Source organism: Scyliorhinus canicula, chromosome 4 (assembly GCF_902713615.1).
Source record: "Scyliorhinus canicula chromosome 4, sScyCan1.1, whole genome shotgun sequence".
Lineage (NCBI taxonomy): Eukaryota > Metazoa > Chordata > Chondrichthyes > Carcharhiniformes > Scyliorhinidae > Scyliorhinus > Scyliorhinus canicula.
Genome location: NC_052149.1, coordinates 190,605,247 through 190,621,465, shown reverse-complemented (window position 1 = coordinate 190,621,465; position 16,219 = coordinate 190,605,247). Strand labels below are relative to the sequence as shown.

The following is a 16,219-nucleotide window of genomic DNA, read 5'->3' as shown; positions in this document are numbered from 1 at the left end:
AGACATCAGACTTCCAAAAATGTGTTTGAATGCACACCTGACTGGCTAATAAAAAAGCAAACATCATCTCTGAAAACAGGAGTTCTTCTGTCCAAGAAATCACTGGCAAGTTCAACCATCACTGGTAGTTCAGTTAGTTCTTCCAGTACTTGGCGAGTCTAGATTGACCAAGAATATTGGATTTAATGATCAAACAGAATGTACATTGGTTATGTGCAACCTACCCTCTAATTTTGTCCTGTTGTGTAATTCGTTTCAGTGTGCAGCCCTTTAAATTTCTTGCATGACCATACCCTCACATAACTTGGAGAGGCTGGGTTGCCCGAGTGCAAACGTTTGGGTGGCTGCACATTTGTGCAACTTAGAAAGAACATTGGGATTTGTAAAACAAAAGGCAATCATTCCTTTCTCCATAAATATTCATACTTCACCATAGTTTAAGCTTTTTCTTTAAAAAAAAGCTTTCAGAAATCATTCACTTGTGCTGGAACCTGTGTTTTCAACATTTGTATTTATTGAGGTAGCCCTTACTGAAAACAAAACTAAACAAAAACTGGAAAGGAAAGCCGGGCGAGGAAACAGAGAAAGGAAATTGACCGCTCCACCCCCCCAGTTTCAAAAGAAATGAAAATTGAAGCGGAGATTGGAAACCGAAACTGCTCTTTAAAATTCATTAATGCGGTGTGGGTGTTACTGGCTCGGCCAACATTTATTCCCCATCACTAATTTCCCTCAAGAAGGTGGTGGTGAGCTGCCTCCTTGAACTGCTGCAATCCCTGTGGTGCAGGTACACTCACAGTGCTGTGAGGCACAGAGGTCCAGGGATTTTGACCCAATGACAGTGAAGGAACTGCCAATATATTTCCAAGTCAGGGTGGTGAGTCATGTGGGGGGGGGGGGGGGGGGGGGGGGGGGGTGAGAGAGAACTTTCAGGAGGTGGTGTTCCCATGTGTCTGCTGCCCTTGTCCTTCTAGATGGCAAAAGTCATGGCTTTTAATGTGCAGTGCATTTTGTAGACAGTACACAGTACACATTACTGCCATTGTACAGTACACATTACTGCCATTGTTCATCGGTGGTGGATAGAGAGTGTATGTTTGTGGATGAGTGCCAATCAAGTGAGCTGCTTTGTCCTGGATGGTGTCGAGCTTCTTGAATGTTGTTGGAGCTGCACTCATCCAGGCAAGCGGAGGGTACTTCAACACATTCTGACTTGTGCCTTGTGGATAGGTTTGGAGGAGAGTTACTCGCTGCAGGATTACTAGCCTCTGATCTGCTCTTGTAGCCACAATATTTATCTGGCTAGTCTAGTTCAGTTCAGTTTTTGGCCAAGGGTGACCCCCAGGATGATGATAGGTTGGCTGATGCTATATAAACGGATGTAAAACCATCCGAGCTCAGGCAAGGCCAGTGGTGCAGGATAGGCAAGCTAAAGATGACAGAGATCAGGGGCGGGCCAGTGCTGTGGGGGCACTCTTTCTCTTCCGCCGCCGCCACGGCCTACACCATGGCGGAAGCGGAAGGGAATCCCCCAGCGCACATGCGCCGGTGGTGACGTCAGCGGCAGTTGCCGCTGATGTCACCACCGGCACATGCACGAACCAGCGAAAGCCTTTCAGCCAGCCCCGGCGCCGGGCATAAAAGGCCGTTGGAGCCGGTTTTGCCGCCAGCCGGCGTGGTGCCAACCACTCCGGCGCGGGCCTAGCCCCTAAAGGTGCGGAGAATTCCGCACCTTTGAAGAGGCCCGACGCCGGAGTAGTTGGCGCCACTCCGCTACGCCGGGACCCCCCGCCCCGCCGGGTAGGGGAGAATCCCGCCCCAGATCCGGAATAAGTTTCTGCAGATGTTTCTGTTACTTGAAGGTAACATTGGTGGATCTATGCCATGCAGACCACATTGAGACAGTTCTGCAGATGTGTGTCATTTTAGGTTAAGACTGTACCTGGGGAAACTTGGGTTGGTTGAGCACTGCTGACGGCTCAGGATCAGGCCAGTTCATAGGAGAGCAGCTGCAATTCTTTGAGGAAGATAGTTTTGAAGGATTTTGTGATTGATATTGATCACATATTTAATGTATGGCTGATGACCTAATTCAGAGAATCATAGAATCCCTACAGTGCAGAAGGCCATTCAGCCCATCGAGTCTGCACCAACTCATCGAAAAACTGCCCTACCTAGGCCCAATTCCCCGCCCTATTCCTGCAACACCGTTCTAATGGGCAATTTAGCATGGCTAATCCACCCTAACCTGCACATCATTGGACTGTGGGAGGAAACCAGAGCAGCCGTAGGAAACCCACGAAGAGACAAGGAGAACCTGCAAACTCCCCACAGTCACCCGAGATCAGAATCGATCCCGGTTCCCTGATGCTGTGATGCAGCAGTGCTAACCACTATACTGCCATGTCGCCCTGATATGTAAGAGCTATCTTTGGTGTATCTTCCAGCGAATGTGTAACTTATTGTGTTAGTGTAACTTATAGCTAACGGACTGCAATGTGCCTGTTAATTCATGTTTTTTTTTATAACTTTTTTTTCAATTCAATTAAGGGGCAATTTAATGTGGCTAATTCACCTACCCTGCACATCTTTGGGTTGTGGGAGTGAGACCCATGCAGACACGGGGAGAATGTGCAAACAGTGAATGGACAGTGTCCCTGGGCCGGGATCGAACCGTTAATTTATGTTTAACTTATGTTGGTGATGGACGTTAGATAAGAGGTTATCTCAGATATAGCGCTGGACTCTCCATTCTGGAGATGCCAGCATAGTATGCGTGGACTTTCATGACAGGAAATTTGGCGCCGACCCCTCACCGGAACACCGGCACTGAGTGGAAGTCCTGTGGATTGCACTGAAAACGGCCGCAGAATGGCTGGGACCCTGGCCACGCATGCGCACTGCTGACGACCTGCACCAGTTGCGCCGTACAACATGGCATCGGCTGTGCGGAAACCCAACCCACCAACAGCGTCCCCACAGCCCACTCTCTGGCCACCCCCCACCAGTCCCCCCAGCCCTAGCAGAAGCCCCCCTCAGCCAGCGGCACGGATAACGGACGAGTGTGGCAGCGCTGGACACCGTTCGCAGCTGGCACGCTGGCTGAGACCACGCATGGCCCACGCTGTCGGGAACCCGGCCCATCAGGGGTGGAGCATTGTGGGTGAGTCGGCCGATGATATAGCAGTTTTATATAGCTATAGCTGAAATAGCGCACGTCATGATGACGCCATTTTGGAGGGGGCGGTGAATGGGGGACCTGCGTAAAACCGGCACCAGCCTCGATTTCACCATCGGAATCCATTCTCCGCCCGATTGCCGATCATGATTTTGGCATCGGGCTACGGAGAATCTGGCCCAGTGTGTTTCCTTTCTTTGACTCTTGTGGCAACATTCATTTTGGATATAACTGAACTTTCTGATTTCCAATTTCTTTTAAAAAGTCACTGATCTCTCCTGAGATCGCAACACACCCTTGTTCAACTATGATGTATAAACCCCAGATACAACATCGAATTACATAGTCCAGGAACAGGCTGTTCTGCTGAGGGATTAAATTTGGCTGGAACACTGGGAGAAGGGTCTTGTTTTTTTAATTGAAAATTACCATGAGGTCTTTTACATCCTTTACATCGGGCTGATATTTTAATGACTCCTTTCTATTGTGGGCTTTCATGGCATGCAATCAATTGACATCAATGAAGTGCCAATGGTTCCTTAAACCTACCGAAGCTAGACTCTGACACTGTGCTTCTCCAATTAGGAATGTAACAACAGTCAGCTTGTAAATAGATTTGTAAGTTTTTTTATGAGCCTATCCACATAAAGGAAATGTTTTCTACGCAAACAAATGTGGATCATATCAGAACATGGCCTCTCTTTTGTGGTGATAGACCAAGGGTTCATAAAAAGGATATGTAAGAATCTTGTGATTGCGCGGTGATTGAGTGGAAGCAAGGTGTTGCAGGCAAGTCGCCATGATCCATTCAAAGTTAAGAATTCACTTTCCTTGGAAAACTGCATATGGGTATTAACTCTTATTAATTTGGGAAGATGACATATTCATGACAGTGATTGCACTGACCTGCTCAGTCACATATTCTGGGCCCTAAAAATAGTTGTCCTTCCCCACCCAGTGATGCATTATTTCTCCAAGTTAAGGGGCAGATTTAGATGTTTTTAAAAGCCTCTCTCAACCTCTATTTCTGGTACGTGGTGCAAATTGTTCAAGCAGTGCTCCAATCATATGTTGCACTTTTTATAGAAAGACCCTGGATAACCACAGAAAACTGCTCATCTCTGCTGGTGTTACAATTCATGGGATCGCCCAAGAGTGAAATTCAGCAGCCAGATATTTCCAGTAAAATAAAACTGGGCATGAATTTTTGGAACTGTCAGTTACACAAGATTTTTGCACTATAAAAAAAATCCTTCTTGAACAGATGATTTAACAATTTGCTTCAAGTCATCTCAAATTAATTTGGTGCTTAGCTCTCCCCCCCCCCCCATTCCCACAATTCATTTAAATTCTTCTGTTCCGAACATCAAAGGTACCAAGAACAAGGAGGACATGCAGTGAGGATTAGCAAATAAAAAGGATCAGGATAAGCTTTTCAATTCAGGAAAGGATAAAATACAAATGGATGAGCATTCATTCCAACTGAATCAATACTGCACCGAATAGCAGGCTCTTTCCTGCTGGGAGAACTATTTTTTACTTCCGTCCAAAACAGGCCATTGGCTGAAGTCTGCATCAGAAGGTCAGATCCATTCCCACTATCGGCTTCATTAGCATAATTGGAATGTGCTGGACAGTGGTCAATGACCATTAGCAGGCAGCTTGCCATGACGGAGAGTGCTAAATCTGGCGGTTCTGTTGATAAGGCAAGCTGGACATCTGTAAAGAGTGGGGGCAATTTTCCGAACCCTGTTGCACCCGATGCAAATGTCAGGAAAATACCAGAAGAGCCCTGAAATAGGGATTTGCACCACGTGCCAAACAGTTTGCTATGTTCCTGGACCCACCCAGCAGAGGTAAACAGGTTCAAGCTTAGCAAGAGCATGCACTCGATTGTCATGCATTTAAATGGAAAGGTGCTCCCACGTGTTGGCGTGATGTGGCACCGGTGGGAAGCATTACTAGTCTCCACAAATGGAGACCAGACGTGATGACCACACTTGGGGGCCTGGGAAGCCATAGTAGTCCCTGAGAAGTCGGGGACATGTCAGTGCACCCTGGCAGTACCACGGTGCCGGGTAGTGCCAACATGGGATGGGCATGAAGGGGGTGTGTGGTCTTTGACAACCCCATAGTGAAGTGCCGTTACTTTGGTGGGGGCCTGAGTAATAGCCCTTGGTCATTCAGATGCTGGCCGCTGCATCTGTGGTGTTACTTCCTGCAGTGCTCAGGCCGGCGATTGGTGGTGGGGGAGGGGGCAGAAGCCAGCGAGGATAAGGGGGATTGGTTACCTTGTCTCCTGTGTAGTGTTGGGGGTGTGAGGTTGTACCTCTGTGGGCAAGGGTTGAGCGTGTTCCCCTTGTCTGTGGGGGGGTCACAGTGTCCGGGGGGGGGGGGGGGGGGGCTGCCCCTTAACTTGGGAGAAATGGTGCCTTGATCTCGGAGGAACTAGACCTGGACTGTTAATGTTGGGAGGCAGGGGAACAACATAGCAGCAGACTGCAGTGTTTTTGTGGGGTCCGAGAAGCATTTTTGCTCCCATGAGCTTCCCTCATAACATCCCCCTGAAAAAAAGACCCAGAGTGTTTCTGAGAACTTCCACCAGTCTTTGAAGACTACCGATTTGGTTGTTCCCATTTGTACCTCAAATTTCTGTAACCAGCCTAAGCCTAAACTGAGAGAGCCTAAGCCTAAACTGTATACCTAATTACAGGCAACCTGAAGATTCATCAGGTCGGCCTTGGATGTCAAAGACGCAACCTAATTTACCCCATCATCAATTTTAAGCAATCACCTATTAATTTTTGAGACAAGAAATAGACAATCATCAGCTGAAAATGGCCTCCAAAAGTGTCAAATGTTTGACTCATCAATATTAACTTGAAGGGAAGAGAAACTTAACAAATTAACTTAATTTTCAGTTAAACAAAATAGTTAATGTAAAATAACATTCTAAAAGATAGTGGGCTGGATTCCCCAAATTGGGGCTATGTTCCCACGCCAAAGTAAAAATGCTGGCATTTCACTCCGGAGTTTCGTAAAAAAAAGATAAGCAAATTCACTCACCAGCAGGGGGCTAGCAGGGACCCAGAGTTGTTCATGCAGCTCTAGCTGCGGATATGGACCACCGCACTTCTGGTTTCAAATCCTCGCATGTGCACGGTGGCGGCCTCCAGCGGCTGTGCCGAGTGTCATGGCGGACTCGGACCATGGAGGCAGTTCAAGATGTAGGCTCCCCCCACGACCGGCCGCACGAAGATCTGAGCAGTCCGATCTGCCCCCCTCCCCGGTGTCCGATCCCCCCGGCCTCCACCAGGGCAGCCGCGGACTGAGTCCGCGGACTGAGTCCGCAGCCACCCCGCTAGCACCCAACCGGCCATAGCATGTTAGTTCAACACCGTTGGGAACTCGGCTGGAGCGGAGGATCGCTGGGCAGGCCTCTGGCAATTGTCCCCCGGCCGCGCAGAGTACCCCGCGACCACGCCGATTTTCAGGGCCCAGAGAATTGCCGTACAGGAGCCAGGCTCAATTTCGGCATGAAATTGGATTCTACACCCCCGCGCCAAACGCGATTTCGCTGCGGGGCTGCGAAAAATCCATCCCACTGTTCTTAAGGGCAGCTGCAGCTTAGATTCAAGAAGTTACACAGCATAATGCTGAACGTTGAAACTTACTGCAACTGTAGCATGGTAACTAGTTCCACAGCCAATCAAGAGCAAGCGCCTGCACCTTTTTATTTCTTCAAAGTGGTCTTTCAATCCACCCAGCATAACTGTAAAAATCACATTAATTATTATAAAACACTATATAGCTTAGTTTGTTCAAAATTGCACATTCAAAAGATTAATAAATGTGTCAACCATCTGTTGACAAGTTCACAGATAATACTGAAACTGGTTTTTGCCTCAGAAATGCAAACATGAAGAATACTTCACCTGTGCTTGTCTCAAAGTTTACTCTTCCTCGCAAAGTATTAATGATAGATTCTGGTTGTTCAAAAATCTCTTTCTGCATGAATGCACTGAAGTTGCCTGCATCAAAAAATTGTACACAGATTACTCTCAAAAATATATTTGAGATACAGCTGAAAATGGTTACCTCAATAAATGTTCAAAGCACTCAAATCTCTGTTCACCTTACTGCTAATAAATCATAACATATTAACTTGCAGAACAAAAAAGCTGCATGACATCAGCAACTCACCAGAAGATAAAAAGACCAATTAAACAAAACTGGGAAATTTAAGGACAGTTTATTTTTAAGTAGCAGGGCCAAAAGTGAGAAAGTTGTTGGAAAAATAAAAATTGACAACTTCCTTTAGTAAAATCCTAACAATTGGCCCAATTTGGATTTAGAAAATAACAACAACTCCAGGGCAGCACGGTGGCACAGCGGTTAGCACTACTTCCTCACAGCACCAGGGACCCTGGTTCAATTCTGACTTCGAGTGACAATCTGTGTGGAGTTTGTACATTCTCCCCATGTCTGTGTGGGTTTCCTCCGGGTACCCGGAGTTTCCTCCCATGGTACAAAGATATGCAGGTTTGGAGGATTGGACATGACCAATTGCCCCTTAGTGTCCAGGGATGTGTAGGTTAGGTTACGACAATGATGGGATAGGGTGGAGTGATCTTTCAAAGGGTCAGTGCATATTTGATGGGCCAAATGGCCTCCTTCTGCACTGTAGGGATTCTGTGATTTCCAAGTGTTTTAGTTTTATCATTTATTAACCTGTTGTAGAGGGGGACGTACACTTTTGGGGGCCCTATGCTGTCCCTCTTTTTGGGGACCCCACATCACACCCCATACCCCTGATGTTCTGGCGGCCTTCCCCCAATGATGTTGAGCCCCTCCCAATAATGTCAACCCCGCCACCAATGACATCAATGCCCTCTTGACACCGCCCCCTCCCAGCTCACACAATGCAAGGCATAGAAACAAAAAATCACTGCTCAGACAGACTGTTGTAATGCCCAATGACTTATGACAACAAGCCTGTACTGAAGATAAAATATTTGAAATACACAATATGCAAGGCACAGAAACCAAAAATCACTGCTTGACAGACTGCTGTAGTCCTCTTTAACTTATGACATCAATAAGCCTGTACTAATTGAAAATTGAAATCCAAGCATGATGCTAAAGGTGGTCAATATTTCGATCACTGTCTTGACGTGAGCAAATGTGAACTGGTAAATGAGCAAAGGTTAAAGAAATCAACCGATGATATGACTGCAGCAATGTAGGCCAGTGGAGGAAAGAATCAGCTCAAAAAAGTCCAGTATGGGACCAACTACTCCAATGAAGTGGAACGTCCAGTCCAAGCCTAATATCAGCGGCTTTGCTGGCAACTGTCTGACAGGATTTTGTTCTTTAATTGATCGTTACACACCAGTTATAACTGCCCACTAGCCATTATTTCAGACCAGCATTTGTTCCCTTCAAGAACAGAATTTATACTCGAGAACATTGCAGAGAGACAGATTTGTAGATTTTCTTTCTACATCAGTTGTGTGCAATCCATGGCAAGTTAGATGGTTTTACTTCTGCACTTTTTCTTCACTCACGTCATCGTAGGTAAAATCCTGTTACGGATGTATTTTCAATTGTCAGCATTGCTGAACTTGTCAAATGTTCTTGACTCATTGTACTTCACAGATAATTTTCACTCTTCAATACAGAGAAAGAACGTGCACTGGAGGCATTTGTGACAGGTATCGCAAAAAAGGGCTTCAGAATGGTTTTCAGATTTGGAACGGATGCCTGCAAACCATCACGCAGAAGTCTGTATAAATCAGCTGGTGATCTCGAAGCAAAGAGCTCATCATTATTAATGAAATGAATGAATTGTTTCATTTCATCTTCAAAAAGATTTGAGTCTATGTCCTCCCAATAGAATTCAATGATTCTCACACCGCAACAGCTCTGAGCATTCTCATCCAAACTTTTGTTGAAAAGCACACAAAATAATTCAACAGCCTTCTTCAGAGATTCACTTCTACTCTGCAATTGCACCATCACTGTGTCACAATTAATACAGACAGTCTCAATGATGATCTGCTCTGTCTCACTAAAAGCAATTTAATTGTCTCTAGTTGAACCAAAAAATAACTTCCTGTATCCTGTATACTTCTCATCATCAGAGGGACATGTATTCTTTCTTAAAAACAGTAAAAACATCAATTTCATACTTTTCAAACTTCTCTGCCAAGGATTTTGCTTCAGCTTTTACATGTGGCATCTCTGAATTTGATATGGCTATGTTTGATAAGCATTCCTTTATATTGATAAAGCCAGAACAACACGAGCGGATCACCTGGTGTCACAAATTCCTTTGATCGTCAAATATTTTCCATGTGCCTGCTCCAAGTGATTGCACCATATTTTACAGACGTGTGGAATCCAAAAAGGATATAAACTTTGAACAAAGTAAACAAAATATATGATTGCCTTCACAATTCAGCTGCTGCATTGCAGATTAAATTCAAGGAGTGACTGTAGACCCAAATATTTTCTGGCATTATCAAAGTTTTGACCATAATAATATTTGCTATATTTTAAATTATGTTCAAAACTGTTGTCTCCAGGCACTCACAAGTGCGTGATTGTCGCTAGACAAAACAGAAGTGGATCTACAACATCACCATTGCTGGTCACATATCTTAAAATTAATGTTAATTGATTGATCCATATGACTCACATCTGGTGTTGAATCAACTATTATGGAATAGTGTTTAGCATCTTTGACTTCATTGATGAATTGGTTTCCAGGTCCCTCAGCCATTGTCGTGATCAATGAATTGATTTCCGTGCCGTTCTGCCATTGTAGTGATGAAATTATCGTAGGTACCGTGCGTTAAAAAGTTGGTCTTCCCTGAGCTACAATATTGATAACTTTTCAAATGCTCTTTGAGAAGCTCATTAAATTCAAGGAGATATGCAAGGCAGGCTACAAAATGACCTCTTTGACTTGACACTGATGACTCATCCTGTCCTCTGACAGGTAGTTCCAAGGAAGATAGCAGTTTGACTGGACAGCAACCGAACTTGGCAACACTTTTAGCACTTTTCTCCAGTCAGAACACTCCCTTTCAACCTGAGCTGATAACACAGAATCAATTCCTCCAGATAATTTACATTTTTGAATGAATGCACATAGCCTTAATAGAACATAGATAGAACATAGAAAAATACAGCACAGAACAGGCCCACAATGTTGTGCCGAACTTTTGTCCTAGATTAAGAACAAATTAATCTACACCCCATCATTCTACCGTAATCCATGTACCTATCCAATAGCCACTTGAAAGTCCCTAATATTTCCGACTCAACTACTTCCACAGGCAGTGCATTCCATGCCCCCACTACTCTCTGGATAAAGGACCTACACCTCTGACATCCCCCCCTATATCTTCCACCATTCACCTTAAATTTATGTCCTCTTGTAATGGTTTGTTCTATCGGGGGGAAAAGCCTCTGGCTGACTACTCTATCTATTGCCCCGATCATCTTATAAACCTCGATCAAGTCGCCCCTCATCCTTCTCCGTTCTAATGAGAAAAAGCCTAACACCCTCAACCTTTCCTCGGAAGACCTACTCTCCATTCCAGGCAACATCCTGGTAAATCTCCTTTGCACCTTTTACAAAGCTTCCACATCCTTCCTAAAATGAGGCGACCAGAACTGCACACAGTACTCCAAATGTGGCCTTACCAAGGTTTTGTACAGCTGCATCATCACCTCACGGCTCTTAAATTCAATCCCTCTGCTAATGAACGCTAGCACACCGTAGGCCTTCTTCACAGCTCTATCCACTTGAGTGGCAACTTTCAAAGATCTATGAACATAGACTCCAAGATCTCTCAGCTCCTCTACATTGCCAAGAACCCTACCGTTAACCCTGTATTCCGCATTCAATTTGTCCTTCCAAAATGGACAACCTCACACTTTTCAGCGTTAAACGCCATCTGCCACTTCTCAGCCCAGCTCTGCATCCTATCTATGTCTCTTTGATGCTGACAACAGTCCTCCTCACTATCCACAACTCCACTAATCTTCGTATCGTCTGCAAATTTACTGACCCACCATTCAACTCCCTCATCCAAGTCGTTAATGAAAATCACAACAGCAGAGGATCCAGAACTGATCCCAGCGGTACGCCACTGGTAACTGGGCTCCAGGCTGAATATTTGCCATCCACCACCACTCTACTCTGACTTCTATCGGTTAGCCAGTTCATTATCCAACAGGCCAAATTTCCCACTATCCCATGCCTCCTTACTTTCTGCATAAGCCTACCATTGGGAACCTTATCAAATGCCTTACTAAAACCCATGTACACCACATCCACTGCTTTACCTTCATCCACGTGCTTGGTAACCTCCTCAAAGAATTCAGTAAGTCTTGTGAGGCAAGACCTACCCCTCACAAATTCATGCTGACTATCCCTAACCAAGCAGTGTCTTTCCGGATGCTCAGAAATCCTATTCCTCAGTATCCTTTCCATTACTTTGCCTACCACCGAAGTAAGACTAACTGGCCTGTAATTCCCAGGGTTATCCCTATACCTTTTTTTGAACAGGGGCACGACATTCACCACTCTCCAATCCCCTGGTACCACCCCTGTTGACAGTGAAGATGAAAAGATCATTGCCAATGGCTCTGCAATTTCATCTCTTGCTTCCCATAGAATCCTTGGATATATCCCGTCAGGTCCAGGGGACTTGTCTATCCTCAAGTTTTTCAAAATGCCCAATACATCTTCCTTCTTAACAAGTATCTCCTCGAGCTTACCAGTCAGTTTCGCACTGGCCTCTCCAACAATATGGCCCCTCTCATTCGTAAATACTGAAGAAAAGTACTCGTTCAAGACCTCTCCTATCTCTTCAGACTCAATACACAATCTCCCGCTACTGTCCTTGATCGGACCTACCCTCGCTCATCTTATATTTCTCTCCATTTGTAAAAGACCTTGGGGTTTTCCTTGATTCTACCCGCCAAAGATTTTTCATGCCCATCTTAGATCTCCTAATCCCTTTCTTCAGTTCCCTCCTGGCTACCTTGTCTCCCTCCAGCACCCTGTCTGAGCCTTCCTCAGCCTTACATAAGTATCCTTCTTCCTCTTAACAAGACATTCATCCTCTCTTGTCAACCATGGTTCCCTCACTCGACCATCTCTTCCCTGCCTGACAGGGATATACATATCAAAGACATGCAGAACCTGTTCCTTGAACAAGTTCCACATTTCACTAATGTCCTTCCCTGACAGCCTATGTTCCCAACTTATGCTCTTCAATTCTTGTCTGACAGCATTGTATTTACCCTTCTCCCAATTGTAAACCTTGCCCTGTTGCACGCACCTATCCCTCTCCATTACTAAAGTGAAAGTCACAGAATTGTGGTCACTACATCCAAAATGGTCCCCACTAACAAATCTATCACCTGCTCTGGTTCATTACCAAGTACCAAATCCAATATGGCCTCCCCTCTGGTCGGACAATCTACATACTGTGTTAGAAAAGCTTCCTGGACCACTGGGTGGACCTCGGGCTGGGGGAAGAGAGGGACCAATGTCCGCTCTGGCGCTTGGAGGTGGGGCTGCTGGCAGATGAGGAGGTGGCCAAGAGGGTTCGGGGGTGTATCGAGAGGTACCTTGAGGCATGACAACGGGGAGGTCCGAGTGGGGACGGTCTGGGAGGCATTGAAGACGGTGATGAGGGGGGAATTGATCTCCATCCGAATCCATAGGGAGAGGGGGGAGCAGAGGGAGAGGGAGAGACTGATAGGGGAGATGGTGCGGGTGGATAGGAGATATGCGGAGGCTCCAGAGGACGGATTGCTGGGGGAGAGGCGTAGCCTTCAGGCCAGATTCGACCTATTGACTACCAGAAAGGCGGAAGCTCAGTGGAGGAAAGCATAGGGGGCAGTGTATGAATACGGGGAGAAGGCAAGCAGGATGCTGGCACACCAGCTCCGAAAGCGGGACACGGCCAGGGAGATTGGGGGAGTGACGGATAAGGCTGGGAAGTTGGTGCGGAGGGGAGTCGATGTTAACGGGGTCTTCAGAGACTTCTATGGGGAGCTGTACCGGTCGGAGCCCCCGGTGGAGGGGGGTGGAATGGGGCGCTTCTTGGACAAGCTGCGATTCCCGAGGGTGGAGGAGGAGCAGGTGGAGGGACTGGGGGCGCCGATCGAGCTGGAGGAGGTGGTCAAAGGGATAGGGAGCATGCAGTCGGGGAAGGCGCCGGGGCCGGACGGGTTTCCGGCGGAATTTTATAAAGGTATTTGGACCTGTTGGGTCCCCTGTTGGTCCGGACCTTTAACGAGGCGGGGGGGGGGGGGGCTTTGCCCCCAACTATGTCACGGGTGCTGATTTCCTTGATCCTGAAGCGGGACAAGGACCCTCTGCAGTGCGGGTCATATAGGCCGATTTCGCTGCTGAACGCCGACGCTAAGCTGCTGGCAAAGATCCTGGCCACTAGAATAGAGGATTGCGTGCCCGGGGTCATTCATGAGGACCAAACGGGGTTTGTGAGGGAAAGGCAGTTGAATACGAACGTGCAAAGGCTCCTCAATGTCATTATTATGCCGGCCATGGAAGGGGAGGCGGAGATAGTGGTGGCATTGGATGCGGAGAAGGCCTTTGATAGGGTTGAGTGGGAGTATTTGTGGGAGGTGTTGGAGAGGTTTGGGTTTGGGGAGGGATTTATCCGGTGGGTGAGACTGCTTTACGAGGCCCCGATGGCGAGTGTAGCCACAAACAGGAGGAGGTCGGAGTACTTTCGGCTGTACCGGGGACGAGACAGGGGTGCCCCCTGTCCCCCTTGCTCTTTGCGTTGGCGATTGAGCCCCTGGCCATGGCATTGAGGGAGTCAGGGAACTGGAGGGGACTGGTGCGGGGTGGGGAGGAGCATCGAGTGTCGCTGTATGCAGACGACCTGTTGCTGTATGTGGCGGACCCGGTGGGGGGGATGCCGGAGGTGATGAGGATTCTTAGTGAATTCGGGGGTTTCTCTGGGTATAAGTTGAACTTGGGCAAGAGTGAGTAGTTTGTGGTGCATCCGGGGGATCAAGAGGAGGGGATTGGTAGGCTCCCATTGAAGCAGGCAGGGAAGAGCTTCAGGTACCTAGGGGTCCAGGTGGCTGGGAGTTGGGGGACCCTGCACAAGCTCAACCTCACAAGGTTGGTGGAGCAGATGGAGGAGGAGTTTAAGAGGTGGGATATGTTACCGCTGTCACTGGCGGGGAGGGTGCAGTCCGTTAGATGACGGTGCTCCCGAGGTTTTTTGTTCCTGTTCCAGTGCCTCCCCATCCTTATCCCGAAGCCCTTTTTTAGGAGGGTCAACAGGAGTATCACGGGATTTGTGTGGGCGCATGGGACTCCGAGGGTGAGAAGAGTGTTCCTGGAACGAGGCAGAGATGGGGGGGGCTGGCGTTGCCCAACCTCTGTGGGTACTATTGGGCTGCCAACGCAGCGATGGTGCGTAAGTGGGTAATGGACGAGGAACGGGCAGCATGGAAGAGGATGGAGGCGGCGTCATGTGTGGGCACGAGCCTGGAGGCTCTAGTAACGGCGCCGTTGCCGCTCCCTCCAACGAGGTATACCACGAGCCCGGTGGTGGCGGCTACCCTCAAAATTTGGGGGCAATGGAGACGACGTAGGGGAGAAGTGGGGGGCTCGATGGAGGCCCCGATACGGGGGAACCATCGGTTTGTCCCAGGGAGCACTGATGGCGGACTTCTGGGCTGGTACAGGGCAGGGGTTAGGAGGTTGAGGGACCTGTTTGTGGAGGGGAGGTTCGCGAGCTTGGGGGAGTTAGAGGGAAGTTTGGGCTCCCCCCGGGAACATGTTTAGGTACATGCAGGTGAGGGCGTTTGCCAGGCAGCAGGTGGAGGGGTTCCCCTTGCTGCCCCCACGAGGGGTGCGGGATCGGTTGCTCTCGGGGGTGTGGGTTGGAGGAGGGAGGATTTTGGAAATATACCGGGTAATGCAGGAGGTAGACGAGGCCTCGGTGGAGGAACTGAAGGGTAAATGGGAAGAGGAGCTGGGTGAGGAGATTGAGGAGGGGATGTGGGCCGATGCCCTGGAGAGAGTGAATTCCTCCTCTTCCTGTGCGAGGCTTAGCCTCATACAGTTCAAGGTGCTGCATAGGGCCCACATAACTGGGACGAGGATGAGTAGGTTTTTTGGGGGCGAGGACAGGTGTGCTAGGTGCTCGGGGAGCCCAACGAACCACGCCCATATGTTTTGGGCGTGCCTAGCGTTGGGGGAGTTTTGGAAGGGGGTAGCAAGGACGGTGTCGAGGGTGGTGGGATCCAGGGTCAAGCCAGGCTGGGGACTCGCAATTTGAGGGGGTTGCAGTGGAGCCGGGAGTGCAGGAGGCGAAAGAGGCCGGTGTTCTGGCCTTTGCGTCCCTAGTAGCCCGGCGGAGGATTCTTCTTCAGTGGAAGGATGCGAGGCCCCCAAGCGTGGAGGCCTGGATCAATGATATGGCGGGGTTCATCAATTGGAGGTGGTGAAATTTGCCCTGAGGGGATCAGTACAAGGGTTTTTTAGGCGGTGGCAGCCTTCCTGGACTTCCTGGCGGAACAGTAGGGAAATAGACCGGCAGTAGTAGCAGCAACCCGGGGGGGGGGGGGGGGGTTGGATCGGGGGGAGGGAGAACTGTGTACATGGGTCTGTGGGATGTGGCGGGTGCTATCTCTTTCCCTTTGTTGTTGGGTGTTCTTTTGCTTTTTTGTTTTCTTTTGTTTGTAGTTGCTTTTGAAGTTGGATGGGAATTGTTCTTGGGGTTGTTACCGCAGTTGTTTTGTTAATAGAGTTGAGTTGTTTATATTTTGTAAAAATTTCAATAAAAATTATTTTTAAAAAAAAGAAAAGCTTCCTCGACACACTGCACAAACACCACCCCATCCAAACTATTTAATCTAAAGACTTTTCACTCATTGGGAAGTTGAAGTCACCCATGACTACTACCCTGTGACTTCTGCACCTTTCCAAAATCTGTTTCTCAATCTGTTCCTCCACATCTCTGCTGCTAT

At 47.9% G+C, this 16,219-nt stretch overlaps 1 protein-coding gene across 5 annotated transcripts in view; it reads right to left on the bottom strand.

Moving 5' to 3' along the window:
* The window catches only part of LOC119965249 (glutamine--fructose-6-phosphate aminotransferase [isomerizing] 2-like), a 206,590-nt gene that overhangs the window by 32,152 nt on the left and 158,219 nt on the right, over positions 1 to 16,219 (bottom strand). For all 5 annotated transcript variants that reach the window (XM_038795735.1, XM_038795736.1, XM_038795737.1 and 2 more), the window contains 3 exons: positions 7,114 to 7,209; positions 6,853 to 6,950; positions 38 to 158 (listed from right to left, as the gene is read on the bottom strand). In XM_038795735.1, the coding sequence (XP_038651663.1) occupies positions 38 to 158; positions 6,853 to 6,950; positions 7,114 to 7,209 (315 nt within the window). The remainder of the gene's footprint in view (positions 1 to 37; positions 159 to 6,852; positions 6,951 to 7,113; positions 7,210 to 16,219) is intronic.